At 32.6% G+C, this 16117-nt stretch overlaps 1 protein-coding gene across 1 annotated transcript; it reads right to left on the bottom strand.

Moving 5' to 3' along the window:
- Positions 1 to 909: 909 nt before the first annotated feature.
- LOC145664852 (uncharacterized) lies at positions 910 to 15756 on the bottom strand. The gene is made up of 2 exons (XM_081731869.1): positions 15534 to 15756; positions 910 to 2694 (listed from the first exon to the last, which is right to left on the bottom strand). Exon 2 carries the CDS (start codon positions 2658 to 2660, stop codon positions 939 to 941), a length of 1722 nt encoding a protein of 573 aa, XP_081587995.1. The 5' UTR covers positions 2661 to 2694; positions 15534 to 15756; the 3' UTR covers positions 910 to 938.
- Between the last annotated feature and the right edge of the window lie 361 nt (positions 15757 to 16117).

Below are 16117 nucleotides of genomic sequence, written 5' to 3' on the forward strand. Positions count from 1 at the left end.
CCAGACATGAGGAAGTTATGAAGGGTAAAAACTTCGAGGCAACAATGACTAATGCTAAAAGGGATGCTTGGATGGCATTTAAAAGCGTGGTGATGAACTTCCTGCGGAACCAAAAAAGTGATGAATACAGAGAAGTTGTTGAGAATATGTTAGTTAAATTTCAAGAACTGGGTTGCAACATAAATCTCAAGTTGAGTTCTCATCTTGATTACTTTCCACCAAATCTCGGAGAATTAAGTGAGTAACAAGGAGAACGGTTCCACCAAGACATGAGAGATATGGAGAAAAGGTATCAGGCACTTTCGAGTGTTAGCATGATGGCTGACTACTGTCGCACACTGCACACAGAAACTTCAGAAGAAAATCACAAGAAAATTAGGAAAGCTTATAAGAGAAAGCGTGCTAAAACGATGTAAAAAATAAGTATGTTATATGAATGTTGATTTCCATTTTACAACGTATATATTTATGTATATATTTCCATATTATATGTATATATGTAGTAATCTGTATGCGTAGAGAATCTTATATTCTTTTCTTTGTCTGTCTGCATGCACATTAAACAAAACATGTTCAGTTATTTACCATAATAAGATCTTATTCTGATAGGAGATAAGAAATAAGGTATAAAATAGCAGTAGTGAATACGGAAGAAGGCCCCAATTTTGACATTGATTTGTAAGAAAACCTTACGTGACAGGGAAAAACGAATTCATTATTCGTAATCAGCTACGAACAAAGAATTAAGTTCACATATTAATCAAAAAACAACATGAACTTTTTTTTCAATTTGCAGCCCTGTGTTATTATAAAATCAGCATAACTCATAATCGTTAGAAATCACATGAACGTAACTAGATAATATACATAAAATGAAAAGTATTTGACAATTAAGCATTTTTTTTTTTTATTTATTCGAAAAAATACATCATCACATGTTAAATAAGTACAAGTCCATTAATGACTGATAGCTGTTCTGTAATTAAGTCCAAATCACTATTTTGACTCAACTCTAAGTCTTCGAGAGTACAATTAATAATTCCAAGTTGGCGAATTTCAGGGTACGCACTAATGAATCTTTGAATGTTGCCCAATTCAGATAAGTTATCCGCTCTAAACACTAGCAATGGCGGGCGAGTAGGAAGATCGCTGAGTTTGTCCAAGGTCTCGCCTTCACCTTCTGTAACAGCGTGAAGATTTATTTGTTGTAATTTACGAGCACACGTAAAAAGCTTCAAGAGCGCATGTTCTGTAACGTCTCCGTAAATAAAAAGATACCTTAGTTCATTGTGATATGAAATGTCTTCCTCTCCCCATCGGACAGTTGAGTTTCCTAGGGTCAAATCTTTTAAAAAGGGACAATGAAATAGTATATTTGAAATGCATATATGGAAATTTGGAAACACAAACATATTATCGAAATATATAATAGTAAGTTCTTTCAGGTTTTTTCCTCGGACGCTTAGATACTTTGTTATGTCACAATTTATATTAATTCCATGGGCCCATTTTGTCCAAGATAACACTGTCAGATTTGGAATCTCAATAAGGTCTGCTATAGGTATATCAGAATTTATACATTTCAATTTTTCGAGTCGAGGGAAAAGAGATTTCATGAGATCAAATGTATTCCGTGATATATTTGTGACATATGCTGACGTTAAATTTAGTTGAGGCATCGGATAACCTTTGTTTCTGAAACCAGAACTTTCCCATTCTCGACATACATCCACAAGAAGTCTTTCTAGATCTATTTCCAATGTCGTCAAATTGGTTATTAATTCTAAAACACCAAGCAATCCTTTATACGAGACATTCGTTGCTCTAAGTGATAGTTTTCGTAAAGTGTCGCACAAGTCAGTCTTTTTCCGACAATAATAATACCCTTTTTCTTTGCATCCTTGAGCCAGGAGGAGCACATCGCACAGTATATGGGGAAATACACCTGAAATGTGCCAAAATGAACTATATCCTTCGTTGTCTGCACCAAACACGGATTCATGACACTGCGCTTCTTCCAAATCTTTCGTCCTCGTTATGGCTTGACAGAGATAGTGCAAGCCATCGTCTGTGATCGTCACTGAATAAGAAGCATCTAGGGTTTGAAGATTGCTGCAATGTTCTCCAATAAGTTTCAATGTTTCATCAGTACAGATATACTGAACACCTAACGTACATAGTCTTGAAGCAGTGACTAGAGTATCATTCAGTAGATTTGTCTCAAACAAATGTAAACGCTGAAAGAAATGAATACTGAAACTATAACATACAAACTCTAAAGTATCCAAATTTGATCCAAATTTCTTCAACAAGTTAAACATGATGTTCAAATGTTTTGTTCTGAAGTTCTCGCCGTATGGGAAACGTATCTGCTCTGTATCGTTTGTCAGTAAAATTTCTAAAATAAACAGAGAAGGAGGGTATACTTGATCATTAAAAGATGCAACTGGAACGTCGTTTTCACAAAAACAGAAAGCTACTTTTAATAATTTAGCTCTAACACTTGCCACTAGATTGTTGAAATATCTTCGTACACTTTCTTTCTTTTCGTAAAATAGATGGAGCTGAGAATATGTTTTTGGTGAACTAGTTAATAAAATTTTGGACATCGCCTCATACGTGAACGACTGGAGAGATGGAACTGCTCGAATTCTCACCATTCCTCCGGGTGTCTATCATTTGATCTGTGAAAACCTGAAAAAATGAACCAAAATATGTAAGTAAACTAATATATATGCTGCAATGCTCTCCAATAAGCTCTCCATAATATATATTTCTTTATTTTTAATTTCTACATAACCTTGTTAAAGTATACATTAATTAGAGCCTAGCACGGATGCAGTTACCCACGATTATTTGCATTAATAAAGCTTTCTGCAGATATATTTTATTTGTGGGTAACGGATAAAAATTGTGGATGTACGTGACAAGAGAATTTTCTTTATTCTTTTTTGAAGAACTAATTATTATTGATTTCTTGTATTATTACTCATTTGGGACAAGTGACTTTCACACCAATACTATTTCTAATGTGACTTCATGAGAATTTGTATAAGGTGACTTATTCTTCTTTCTCAAGGACTTTTGTCTTTATTTCATCTTTATGTTTTGAACGAAGATCTGGGCCAGATCAGGGGCGTACGCAGGGGGTGGGTCCTGGAGGTCCGGAACCCCCGAAATCCCGACTTTTTTGTAAATGTAGTCTACTTTCAGGGGCAATGTTAGAAAATTTCATATAATTTAGCCTCAAATTGTATTTTGACCCCCCCCCCGAAACGCTTTAGACCCCTTTCGAAATAAATTCCTGCGTACGTCCCTGGGCCGGATATACCATATATACAACACGTGCATTTGCCCAGGGTGGCAAATTTCGAGGGGCGGCAAAATTTGTCGTAACTATATTATTTAAAACAAATATAAAACAAATAAAACAGGATAGTGTCTGAAGAAGGATATGTTAGATATCCGAAACAGTTACAAATTATAATTTAAAATAAAGTGGGTTTTAAGCTTTGGTCAGTGTCTCTTTTGTTAAAATATTTCTTGTTGGAAACATACTTTATGATGATGGTAGTTAAATTTATTAAGGTGACCTTATGGACAACGCTAAAATAAATGGTCAAACAAATCCCAACATGAATTGCTTGATGGTTGTCAAATACAAGAATTCAACTCTCGAAAAGTAATGAACACCTGTTTCATTTAGTTAGTTATCACAGTTTTGATATGAAAACTAGTCTTGTCTTTGTCACAAAAAGTTCCTTATCATTGAAGGTGAAAACAAGTTTTTATTTATTTTTTGTATTTTTTTTATTTTTTAGCAGATGTAGAAGGAAAATGTATATTTATTATTTTCTGTTGCATCATCTTTATTATTATTATTATTATTATTATTATTATTATTATTATTATTATTATTATTATTATTATTATTATTATTATTATTAAGTATTCCGCCTATTGTCAGCTCCTGGGACTAATGAGTTTTCTTTTCTTCTTCTTCTTAACTTTCAGTTTGAGCCTGGAAATGTTTCTTCCACGTTTCTCGATTTTTAGCTTCCTCCTGGAAATGTTTCTTCCACGTTTCTCGATTTTTAGCTTTCTCTTTTAACTCCCAATATTTTCTTCTATTTTTCAAATCATCGATCAGTTGTGTTCTTCTTCTTCCTATTCCTCGCTTTCCTTCCATCTCTCCTTCTATGGCGGTATCAAGAAGACAATTTCTTCGCAAGATGTGTCCAATCCAATTAGGATAAATAAATTAATTAAAAATAAAATCTGACAAAAGTAAATCACTTTTAATAAGTAATTGAGTATTGTATCATTAAGTATTATTTATTTGTTTATTTATTTATCAGAAATGATTTCGTTTGATCAGATTTTATTTTCAATAAGGCAAAGAAATTCTAAAGCTAGGATGAACAGTATTCAGAAAGATATTCATTAGAAAACCAAACTAATCAAATTTATTGTTTTAATTTCCAATTAAATTATTTGTATGAGTCACGTGACAAAACCGCTGCAATTCGGTTTCAGTTACTATTTAGTAACATTTATATTTTCCTATACTAGGCACTGCAAACAAACTTTCCTCACTATACATAACGTTTATTTTGGTGTATGTACTACCTTGATATTGATTGATGGGCTTAAAATGTGCTGAGAAGAGTTCTCTTATAGAAGGTCCTAACAACGTCACAACTTGATATGTTCTCTCCTTTACGACTAGAGCTTCTTTTAACGTGATTCCTTCGTCTTATGTCTTAAATCTTTGAAACTCATATTTGTATGTGCATATGTTGGTTTCTCAACCCATTAATTCAAAACTGATATAGAAACAAACTCCTGAGTTTCAAGTTTAATAAAATTTTGACTATAACTCTGCATAACCCTAACTATAACCCAAGTCTTCCACCTCGAAATTTAAAACCTGCTTTCTAATTAAATTTGAAGTGTTGAAGAAATAGAAACCGAATAATCTAACTTGTAAAACACAGACTAAGAAAAATCAGACATGAGCAGGCGCGGATCCAAGGGAAGCTATACTGGTACGCTCAAGTGTACACTGGATAAAGTGGGTTTCAAACCTGCTTTACCCTGGATAAAGCGGCAAACTATGGTTTAGCCCCTCCCTTGATCATATCCTGGATCCGCCACTGGCCATGAGTAATCTTTAATATACGATATGTAAAAATAGAAGTAACTGAAAAATTGGTATCTAGAACGTCAAGTGCAAAAGTCACTATAGTTAAGATATTGTAATCTTTTTCTGTGCATAAAGTTGCATCAATCGAAAGAACAGAATTCTACAAAATAGATTCTGTCCTACCGAAATTATAGTTTCAAAAATTTTTGTTCCTTCGAAAAAAGGTGAACGTCAGTCAGCCAGTTTTATTTATCTATTTATTTATTTATTTGTTTCCTGAAAAATTAAGGATTTGGAAATTTTCCTTCTTTCTTCAGTTTACTTTATTCTACTAAATTTCATCATCATCTTTTACAATTCAGAAGGTACCATCCCATTTAATAGTAGATGATAACTTGAAATTTCATTCCCCAAATGAAATGATTACTAGTATTTTGTTTAAAAGTGGAATTACTTTCTTTTGAAAGTATTAGACTTCTCAATAAGGAGTTCTTTGAAAAAAACATTAGTTAGAAACAATTTTACTTATGTGGATATAATATGCTTACAGCAAGGGAAAAGCCTGAGAGCACACTCTTGTAATTTTTACCTGCTTACGTAGCAGGGGCGGATCCAGGACGGACTTCTGGGGGGGCGGTGGGTTATAATACTGCCATTTAGAGCTACTTTTAAGAGTTCCAAACTCTGGGATGGGTTTTGTTTATATATAAAATAAGAAAAAGTTTCCTCTTCTGGGGGGAATCGCTCCCCCCCCCCCTGGATCCGCCCCTGTTACGTGGGTTATGTCAAATATTTATTCCGAAGAAAAGTGTACCCCTCTTCTCTCCAGTTTGCTAGGTTTTTTTTTTTTTTTTTTTTTTTTTTCAAACAGAATGCATTAGGAGATTTCCAACCAATCATCATTATGTTACACACGTGGAATAATAATATTCCATTTCTTATTCTCTAATAATCTTCCATTCCCTATGCTTACAAAAACATGCCTATTTGTTAGTTAGGGAACCAAAAGCTTACACAATATAATATTAGACAAGCATATAGAGTAGGTCAAGGTGAAACATCATGCCAAATTTGATCGAGATTGGAGAAGTTCTCCTGAATTCGTTCTTGAGTTATATAGACTGTAAACTGAGGAACAAGTGTTTCTGGGTGAAATGAACAAAGGTACTAATATAGAATGACAACTCCAAAAGACTGAAAGTACATTCATATCTAATGTTCGCTCTTCTTTTACAGGTAATCACTTTTTGCTTCAAATTTCTCTCCTAGCTTGACAACAGTCAAGACAATCGAAAGCGTGACATTCACAAATAATGCCCTTCTAAATTTATAGTTGATGGTTGATTGAAAGTTTAACGTGATGTTCAGCACCGAGACTATATGAGACGTCGACATACAGTTTAACATGATGTACGAATCACATAAGCTCCAACCAGGAATCGGGGTCTTCCACGCCAAAGGCGCATACATTAACCACATAACCACGAGAGAGTTCAACTCACTTGAAGTGTTCATATTATTGTCCTCATGTAAGTAGGCTGATGAGAGCTGTAATGAGGGCTCAGAATGAGATAAGGGCTGCTGTCTGCGACTCACCCAGAAGTACGGTATTGTTATTTTAAAGTTTTGTTGTTTCATGAGCTATCATTCCAGGATTGGCTCTACCATATTTGCAATATGTGCATTTGCACAAGGCGGCATGGTTCGAGGGACGGAAAAAATCTGACATATCTATATTATTTAAAATAAATATTTATTGTTGGAAATAGGCTTCATAATGATGGTAGTTATATTTACTAAACTGACCTTCTATTTGAATACTACATTCATAAATCATGTTTAGGTCGCATTAGTTTACGGACACATGAACAGTGCTAAAGCAAATGGCCAAAGAAGTTCCAGCATGAATTGTTTGATTGTTGTCAAGTACAGGAACTCAATTTTCGAACAGTAGTGAACACTTGTTCCATTTAGTTAGTTAGTTATCACAGTTTTGATATGAAAACTAGTGTCTTGTCATTATCACAAACAAGTTCCTTATAATTGAAGATGGAAACAAGTTATTTCTTTAATTTTTTTAACAAATGCAGAAGAAAAATCGAGAAACAAAGACAAAAGAGTACTTGCACTGCAATTGCAAACTGATATATTGAGATTGAGGTTCGATATTGAATTCTACAGAAAGGATTACCATCTTTTCTCTGGAGGTGTGTTTACTTTATAGCTCACTAACATAATAGATTATTATTTAAAGAAAGAAAACAGAAAAACGAGATTGTATTTGTAGCGTTTATGTCTTTCTGAGTGCGAATATCTTTCCCTCTCCCTTCGTTGTTCATAATGAAGTAGCTAGCATACTTAAAATCATGGCTTTTAAGATTTGTTCTTTCTGGAGAAAGGAGGAGGGAACGGCAAATGATGTCATTGCACTGGGCAGCAAATTGTCACGGGGCCGGCCCTATATCATTCACTTTGAATGTATCGCTATTCATTTATCCTGGAAGATGGTGATATTTTATTTCGTGTGACATCTCTGTCTTAGAAAAATAAATGCTTCTGACCGAATATATCGACATAAAACTTAAGAAAAAGGATGATGAAAGCATGTATATGGAATGTGACGTTGTATAGATGTGAAGCATACACTCCAAAAAAAGAAAGAAAAGAAAAGAAAGAATAAAAGAAAGAAAGAGAAAGAAAGAAAGATAGAAAGAAAGAAAGAAAAGAAAAAAGAAAGGAAAAGTTAGATGGTTGGACAAGGTATCAAATGAAAAATATGTTGAAAATGGTAAGAGAAAAAAAGAAGTATACAAAAGATTTGGAGACGTTATAAAATATGAAGAAATCACGCTCTTAACTATGGAGGGAATGGCAGAAAGAAAATACTCAGCTGAAGACCACAATTAAAATATACGGACCAAATAATAAAAGATGTAGAGAAGAAAAATTACAAGAAAATGAAAATTCTAACTGGGGTTAGGGAAAAAGAAAAAGTTGCATTAAGCCAATCGTGAGATTGCTGATCCAAGAAGATGAAGAAGCTTTATTGTTGAAATATTGGAGCAAATATAACCGGGAAGCAATCTTAATAATCTTACCGCGTTAAATCTGTTGCGTAACTTTTGAAATTTTCAGGTTATGTTTTAATAAATAGTAAAAGATTATTTTTTGTTTATATATATATATATCCACTGGAAAAGTATCCACTTAAAAGTATCCAGTAAAAGTAAGTGGAAAAGTATCCATTTAAAAGTATCCAGTAAGAGTAAGTGGAAAAGTATCCACTTAAAAGTATCCAGTAAAAGTAAGTGGAAAAGTATCCACTTAAAAGTATCTAGTAAAAGTAAAAGTATCTACTATAAGTATTCACTGGAAAAAATGTCCATAATTACACTCCCTCCCTTCTATCAATATATGAAAAGAAGACTATAGTAGGACAGTAGAACAATGATTACTCCTGTTGTATTTGTCGTGAATACTAAAATAAATTCCTATACAGTTTTTCAGTAGATGTCCTCATTCTCTTGAATACTGCGAGCCCATTAAATGATTTGGTATCGAGATGAGGACTAAAAATAAATAAATAAATAAATAAATAAAATTGAAAAGAAAACTTGTTCAACAAGATCCTATTTTTTGAAAACTTATTTGTGTTGGGTTTAGTCAGCAAATAATTAGATTTGGTACTGTAATTTGGTTATCATACACTTTTTAAAGTTTTTTTTTTTATTATTATTTTTATTGATATTTTAAAATCAAATTGTTAAAATTTTACGTATTGTCTCTTTTTCATTTAAGTAGGTTGGTGAACAAATAAAACACAGTTCTGACCAAAGCAGAATGAAATATATTAAAAACTATACTTACAATGTGTTACAGTTTTAAGGACCTAACGTCCTCTTCATCAGACACAAACACTGAGAAAAGACAGGTGACAGCAGATCTTATATACATGATCTCATCTGCTGTCACCTGTCTTTTCTCAGTGTTTGTGTCTGATGAAGAGGACGTTAGGTCCTTAAAACTGTAACACATTGTAAGTATAGTTTTTAATATATTTCATTCTGCTCTGGTCAGAACTGTGTTTTATTTGTTACTCTACTTATCCAGAGCCATGGAGTTTGTTCAGGTTGGTGAAAAATGACTAAAAATATTCCTCGGTTCTCCTACTCCCTTTTTAAATGAGATCTATTCTTACTATATGTCAACAGAAGATTATCTTTTTTGTTTCAAAGTAGTGCTAAAAATAACGCAGACACATACGTTTATTCAATATAAACATTAGCTTTCCTTAGGTTTTACTAATAACTCCTTGTCAAGAGTAATTTCTGTAGTTTCTAGGCGGAGACACTGCCTCAGGTGATTCTCTGTTATTTTTGTTCTTATTTTAGAGTTTGCATAAAAATATTCCTCCGAAAAGGTGGAAAACTCAGACAGACGTTTGGTAAATTATCCTTCATCACACACTTTAGACTAAATTTTAAAATGGATAGTTTAGTTAAGCCATTCTAGAGCTTCGTAAGTTTCATTTGAAGATCTTCTGGAACATCGGCTCCATGAAGGAGAATGTGTTTATCATTAGCTGTATATTCTTCTTCTGAACATCGAAATACTAGAATAATTCTTGAAATTCCACCTATAGTAATGAATCGCAGAAAGATAAGAAGAGGATGTTCCCCATACGTTTGTTGTGTGGATTGTTCCCCATAAGTTTAAAATGTGTCAAATCGTGATCTTGCAGTTGGCACTTGAACATTTCTAGTTTAATTCTAGTAGTTTAAAGGGTTTGAACAGAATTGCATTGTATTGTGGTTATTTTCGTCTTTTTTCATACATTTAGCACTATACTACAATGCATCTGAAGTGGACACGTCACGTATATACAAATATAAAAGTAAAACAAACAAAAGTAAAAAGAAAACAGAAAGAAAAAACAAACAATAATAATAATAATGTAAATTACATTCACTACTAGGTTAATAATCATGCCTTGCGTTTTGCATGTTACCATTATTAACAACAAAATTATAGTAAGTATTACTTGCAGTCTATGCAGAAATCCTTGCATATATATGTAATAAATATTTCTGAAGTTCTTTTTTTAAACTTAGCAACAGAGTCCTGAGTCTTTATATCTTTGAGAAGTTTATTGTAAAGCATGATTCCCGCGTATTTACATCATTTTCATATAATACAATTCTGTGTTCTAAAATAGATTTTTTTTTTTTTTTTTTTTTTTTTTTTACCATGATTATGTTGTTCTTGTACTCGCGTAACGATATCCTCTAGGTGTCTCTTTACAAATGTGGTTGTATATCAGTTTATCTGTTGACTGAAGCTTCAAGCTACACCAGTTAAACGAGAAGTTGTATCCTTAAGAAAGCCAAAGACCATGATCACTCTGGACCATCAAACGCGGCTACTGGCTTACCTTTCGTTTTAATGAACTCTTGAATAAAATTAAAATTCAACATCTGTTAATTCAAAAATGTGTATGAGCATTTTACGGTAGCTCAACCATCGCACATTACAAAGCTAAATAACATAACTGTAATCTGTATAATATTCTGTTTGTAGAAAATTGTGGAATTTTCAATTATTCGAATTCCGAACCCGGATAAATTTTACAATATAACCGACAACTTCACCAAACCTAAGAGATCTTGCACAGACATTCTGTTGATGAATTATGCAGTCATAGCTGATGAAACACGAGCACTTGGATTCTTGTCTCAGGGGTACCAGAAATCCAAAATTCTTGTCGACCTCTCGGAGCTTCATCTCCTACGATGTTTTTAATGGTGAACTGGTATTTTCTAAAGCATAGCTGACAAAAAAGAGTCAGTATCAGGTAAGATGGTACTATGATCCACCATTAAAAAGAACACAAGCAGCCTACAGTTTCTTCTTCAAACATACTTCCATAGTCGCTGCTAGTCCCTTTACTCTTTGCATAACATTGTTCCTCGATAGACCATTTTGTTTTTAAATGCAACTTTCTTGAAATACAAAGGCATCGTTTGACAAACTCTTTATCAGAAAATTGTTTATTTTTATCCAGTTATTTTATCAATTACAGGTTAGCTACTTTTTTTTTTTTTTTTTTTTTTTTTTTTTTTTTTTTTAAAGAGCTTTATCTATTAGTGAGGTGCTAGCAAAATGCAATCGTAAATTACTAATCACCGAGACTTGGATTTTGTTTGCATATATTAACTTTTTTATACATTGTTACGAAAAGAACATTGCAGATATTTATAAAAATTACCTGAGAATGTATATTTCAAATTTTTGGCTCCGAGAATGTATATTTTTAAGTAGATATTTCTGATATTTTCAAATTTTAAATCATCTTGGTAAACAATTCGACCTTTTTTTTAAAAAATTAATATTTGTGTGTATGTATAATCAATTAAAGTGTTTATAATTATAAAAATGTTAAAAGGTAAATGTAATTAGTACTTCCGAACTTGAAAAATGTTAATTTCTAATACTTTATTTGTGTATTTCAACTGCACCTTCACTATCTCTCTTAAAGCTAAAACAAACTCTTCAAAATGTGAGAAGGATGTTGATAGCCAAGCCGACGTTCTCTCATATCCGTATATTTAACTTGCATATATTTGTCGTAATCTATTGTCAGAGTAAAAGGATTCTGAACACAATTTTTTCCTGTGATTTCTTGGAATTCGTTAATAATATACCGTCCATTGCATATAGTAAAATTTTTAATTGTTGAAATATATTAAAACTATACGTTTGCATAAACGTGAAACAAATTTCAAAGTGTGTGTATGTGTACAATATATCATCATCATTATCATCATAGGTATTCTGCCATTATTAGCAGGTCACTTGCTGCAATTGAGAAGCTTTCATGCTGCACGATCTTCCGCTAACCCTCTTCGTCTTCGCGTAGGATTTCTCTGTTTTGATATAGTTCATTAATTGAGATCTCCTTTGCCACCTCTCTCTCTTTCCTGCCACTATACTCTCAGAAACGCCCCTCATTCCCCAGCCAATGCCCCAACCAGTTTCTCTTCATCTTCTTAATAATATCTAAAATTGTTCTTTTCTTCCTCCACTATTTCTAACACCCTCTCATTTGTTTTCCGCTCAACTTAGCTAATTCTCTCTATTCTTCTCCCCACCCACATTTCGAAAGCTTCTAGTTCTTTTTCCTTATTTTTGTGTAATGTCCATGTTTCTGACCCATATAGCACACTACTCCATACGAAGCACTTTATGCGTCTTTTTCTCAACTCTTTACTCAAGGTCTCATAATACTTTTGTGTGTGTGTGTGTTTGTGTACAGATTTATTAATTTTCCCATAATTTGTTTTATTTGCCAGCGTATAAGTTCTGACATAAGTTCTATAAAATAACTGTAGCTAACTTCATATCACAGCTAAATGCTGAACTGTAGGAAACATTTTCTTTAAAGAATTATTCTAAATCCAATATCTTACAAAATTTCGTAATTTGTTTTTAGAAAATATTGTTAATTATTAATGAAACAAGTATATCTTTTAAAAAGATTTTTTTGGGGCATATTTAACTTAAATTTTCATTTAAAAAAATATGCCAAAAATACTTTTAACTTTCTAGCAATAGATATGGTAAATATTTGTAATATTTTCTTTTCTAAAAAAAAATAAAGAATTTTAGCGATGTTTTGTAGGTCATTTTTCTGTACACCTTTCTGTTGCAAAATCAAGCCACTGTCCTTCACTTTAAGGCATTTCTTGTGGGAGCCAATATATCAAAATATACTAGTTAAGGGGCTGAATCAAGAAAACTTTTAAACGAAAGCGATGGTGTTCACGTCTTTTAACATAACTGAATATGGATAGATCAAATAACAAACCACTACAAAAACAGTACTAAACGATAAATCGTTTACTACTCGATACAGATTAATTCAAAATAATCTGTATAATTCAAAATAATCAAAATAATTATGATCACTCTTTTCTATGTTTATATCTATGCTGATAGATGCTATAGTATACAACAGGGGTTTCCAAACTTTTTGCAGTTAAGGCTCCCCTCAACTACCAAAATCTGAACGCACCTCCCCTGTCAAAAATGAAATGTGTCACCAATATAAATACATATGTCCATAAAGGAAAGAGTATCTCTATGATGAACTACGTTTCATTTATTTATTACTAATGGAAATATCTCATTGACACAGGTGATTTACATTGTACACACTGACTACATCTTTTAATGTGCTAATAATTATAAATTGTGGTGAGTCAGATATTTATGTTAAAATTGAAAAATACGAACAGAGAGGGAATTTAAATAATAAAAGCCAGCATATTTAAATGTTGAGCAAAGTCAATGGGATGTATGACCTTGTTTGAGTCATACAATTTATTAAATCTCGGGACATATTTTGAAATGGCAAGACGCTAGATGGCTTCGACCAATGAAAATAAAACAAATTAGACTATTTGTGAATGGCAGTAGTTCTTTAGAAAAGATTAAAACTCAAAAATCACCACAAAAACAATAACAGAAAATTAAGAGAAAGAAAAATTCAGTTCTCATGGCGTCGCGCAAAATTCCAGAGACATTTAAGAAGACATACTATTCTACAGAGATAAAGTAGAAGATCCTTAGTGGCCATCTAACAAGCATTATACACGTTTAAGACAAAGGTGAAAAGGTAATTCCTGATCGTATGTGGTACAGAGGTGTTACAAAGACTTAGTCCACTATGTATTACTAAAAAAGAAGGATGCAGACTTAAGCATCTGTGTTGCATTATAAATATGTTCCTTTGTAGGATATTTTTTTTAATTCTCGCACCTCCCCTGACAACCTTCGGCGCAACCTCAGGGCGGCGAGCCGCACAGTTTGAAAACCACTGCTATACAAAATTCAAATAAGAACAGTCTTGCTTTGCAAGTCGAATTTTTGTGATTTACTCATAATGGTTTCAGTGGTCGCTGATACTTTCTTCAGTGAAGTCTAAAAATTTCTAAACTGGGCACATTGTTAAGGTTTCTCCCTACCTGCAGAACTCTCCTGAGAAAAAAAAAAAAAAAAAAAAAAAGAAAAGAAAGAAAAATGGATAACCTCACTCACGAAAACCACAATATACAATCTAAAATGAAACTAACTATGTTTGTGACTTCGTACCTCTTGAACCATTCGACCGATCTCGATCAAATTTTCAACATAGGTGAGGTTCGGGCCTGGGATGGTTTTTTGTCATGTCACTTTGATAGTACAACAGATATATAAAAATGATAGAAAATTACTGATATTAGTGTCGAATCTATAGTTTTCAGGGTCGTAAAGATGAATAGTGACACTTCCAATGCCGTTTAAATCTAAATTCAGTCTCGCAACTTGAGGTAGGAGGAGAGTAGAGATATAAAAAAAATGATCGGAAATGACCGATATTACTGCCGAATCCATAGTTTTTGGGATTACTGAGATGAACAGTGAGACTTTAGGTGCTCTTTGAATCCAAATTCCGCCCCCAACTTGGAGAAGGAGGAGGGAGAAATGTATAAAAATGATCGAAAATGACCGATACTGACTAAAAGTGCTTCAGTAATAGTAAAAACTGACTAACTAAGGGAACATATTACTAATTTCTCCTATTTTAATCCAGCGAAGTGGGTAATTGACACTAGTATATATACATTGTTGTTGTTGTTGTTATTAATGTACATGCAGTTATAACCTTGATCATTAGTGTTAGATCTTTGTCTTTCATATCAGTAAAATAAAGTTTCAACTAAATGTTAATCAGTTTGCACTACTTACACGAAATATGCTTCTTGGAACAAATATGATTACATTCTGTAAATGTTAGCAATATTTCTTAAAGATCCTTTGAAAAGATCATCCATAAACATGTCCTTCACATTTCCATAAATAATGAAAATTCACGGAGTTAGGTTTGTTGACTGAGGAGTCCAAACGCGGTCATTTTTGACATGTTATCTTTTCTCGAATAATCAACTAGAAACTTTGGAAATTTTGCTAACAAATTAATAATTTTCTGACCACAGTATATACTTATTTATTAAATTTTTCTGTCAGTTAACATCTGATGAAGATAACGTTAAATTATTGAAACTGTTACGACTGCTATTTATTAGTATTTTAATAAATAAGTATATACTCTGGTCAGGAAAGTATTAATTATTTAAGTAATAGTACCAGAGTCAAGATGGATGAAACTAATAAATCAGATACATCATTCTGTTGTTACTAATGGAAACTATGTGACATTTTACCAGTATTAAGGATTTATAAAATGTTTCTATCTTTTCATATCACTTACTACATACAAGACCTTAAGATAAAATACATATATAGCGTACATGATATGTAATTCTTTTAAAAAAAGAAATCAACTTACAGTTTGAGAACACATCCAGAATTGGCGAAGTATTAGAGTACTTTCTTCATTGTCAGCCCAGTTCTTGGTGTCCAACATTAAGTTTTCAGCACGGATAAGCTATTTCAATGTTGCCAGATTATATTTATGCATTACGGGCCCTAGCTCTCTAACCAAAAATTTAACATTTTGCACAATATTATTTTTACACATTATGTCTAATTAACTATATTATTGTTTTCATGTTTCGTTATAACAATATCTTTGTTTCTCAGGATATTGCGCTATTCTGTGGACAACAATATTGCTACTTAATGCAGGCAAACTTTCCATGTTTTATGGAACGACCTGTAATTGAAATATGGTGACGATGTTTGTAGTTTTTACAGGAAAGGAATAGTGTTGAAATTGAAAATTCATAAACTTTAAGTGCTTTATTTATTTAACAATAAAACTAGTATGCAAAGGAGGTTATGTTCCATACAAAGCAGAATTTAATGTAAAGGGTTTGAGTTCTTTTAAAAAATATCTATTTATTGTAACCCTCTTGGCTGGTTTAATGGTTCATGTGTGTTTTAGTGCATTAGGACCCAGGTTCTACAGCC

Source organism: Thermobia domestica, chromosome 11 (genome assembly GCF_964235325.1).
Source record: "Thermobia domestica chromosome 11, izTheDome1.hap1.1, whole genome shotgun sequence".
NCBI classification, from domain to species: domain Eukaryota; kingdom Metazoa; phylum Arthropoda; class Insecta; order Zygentoma; family Lepismatidae; genus Thermobia; species Thermobia domestica.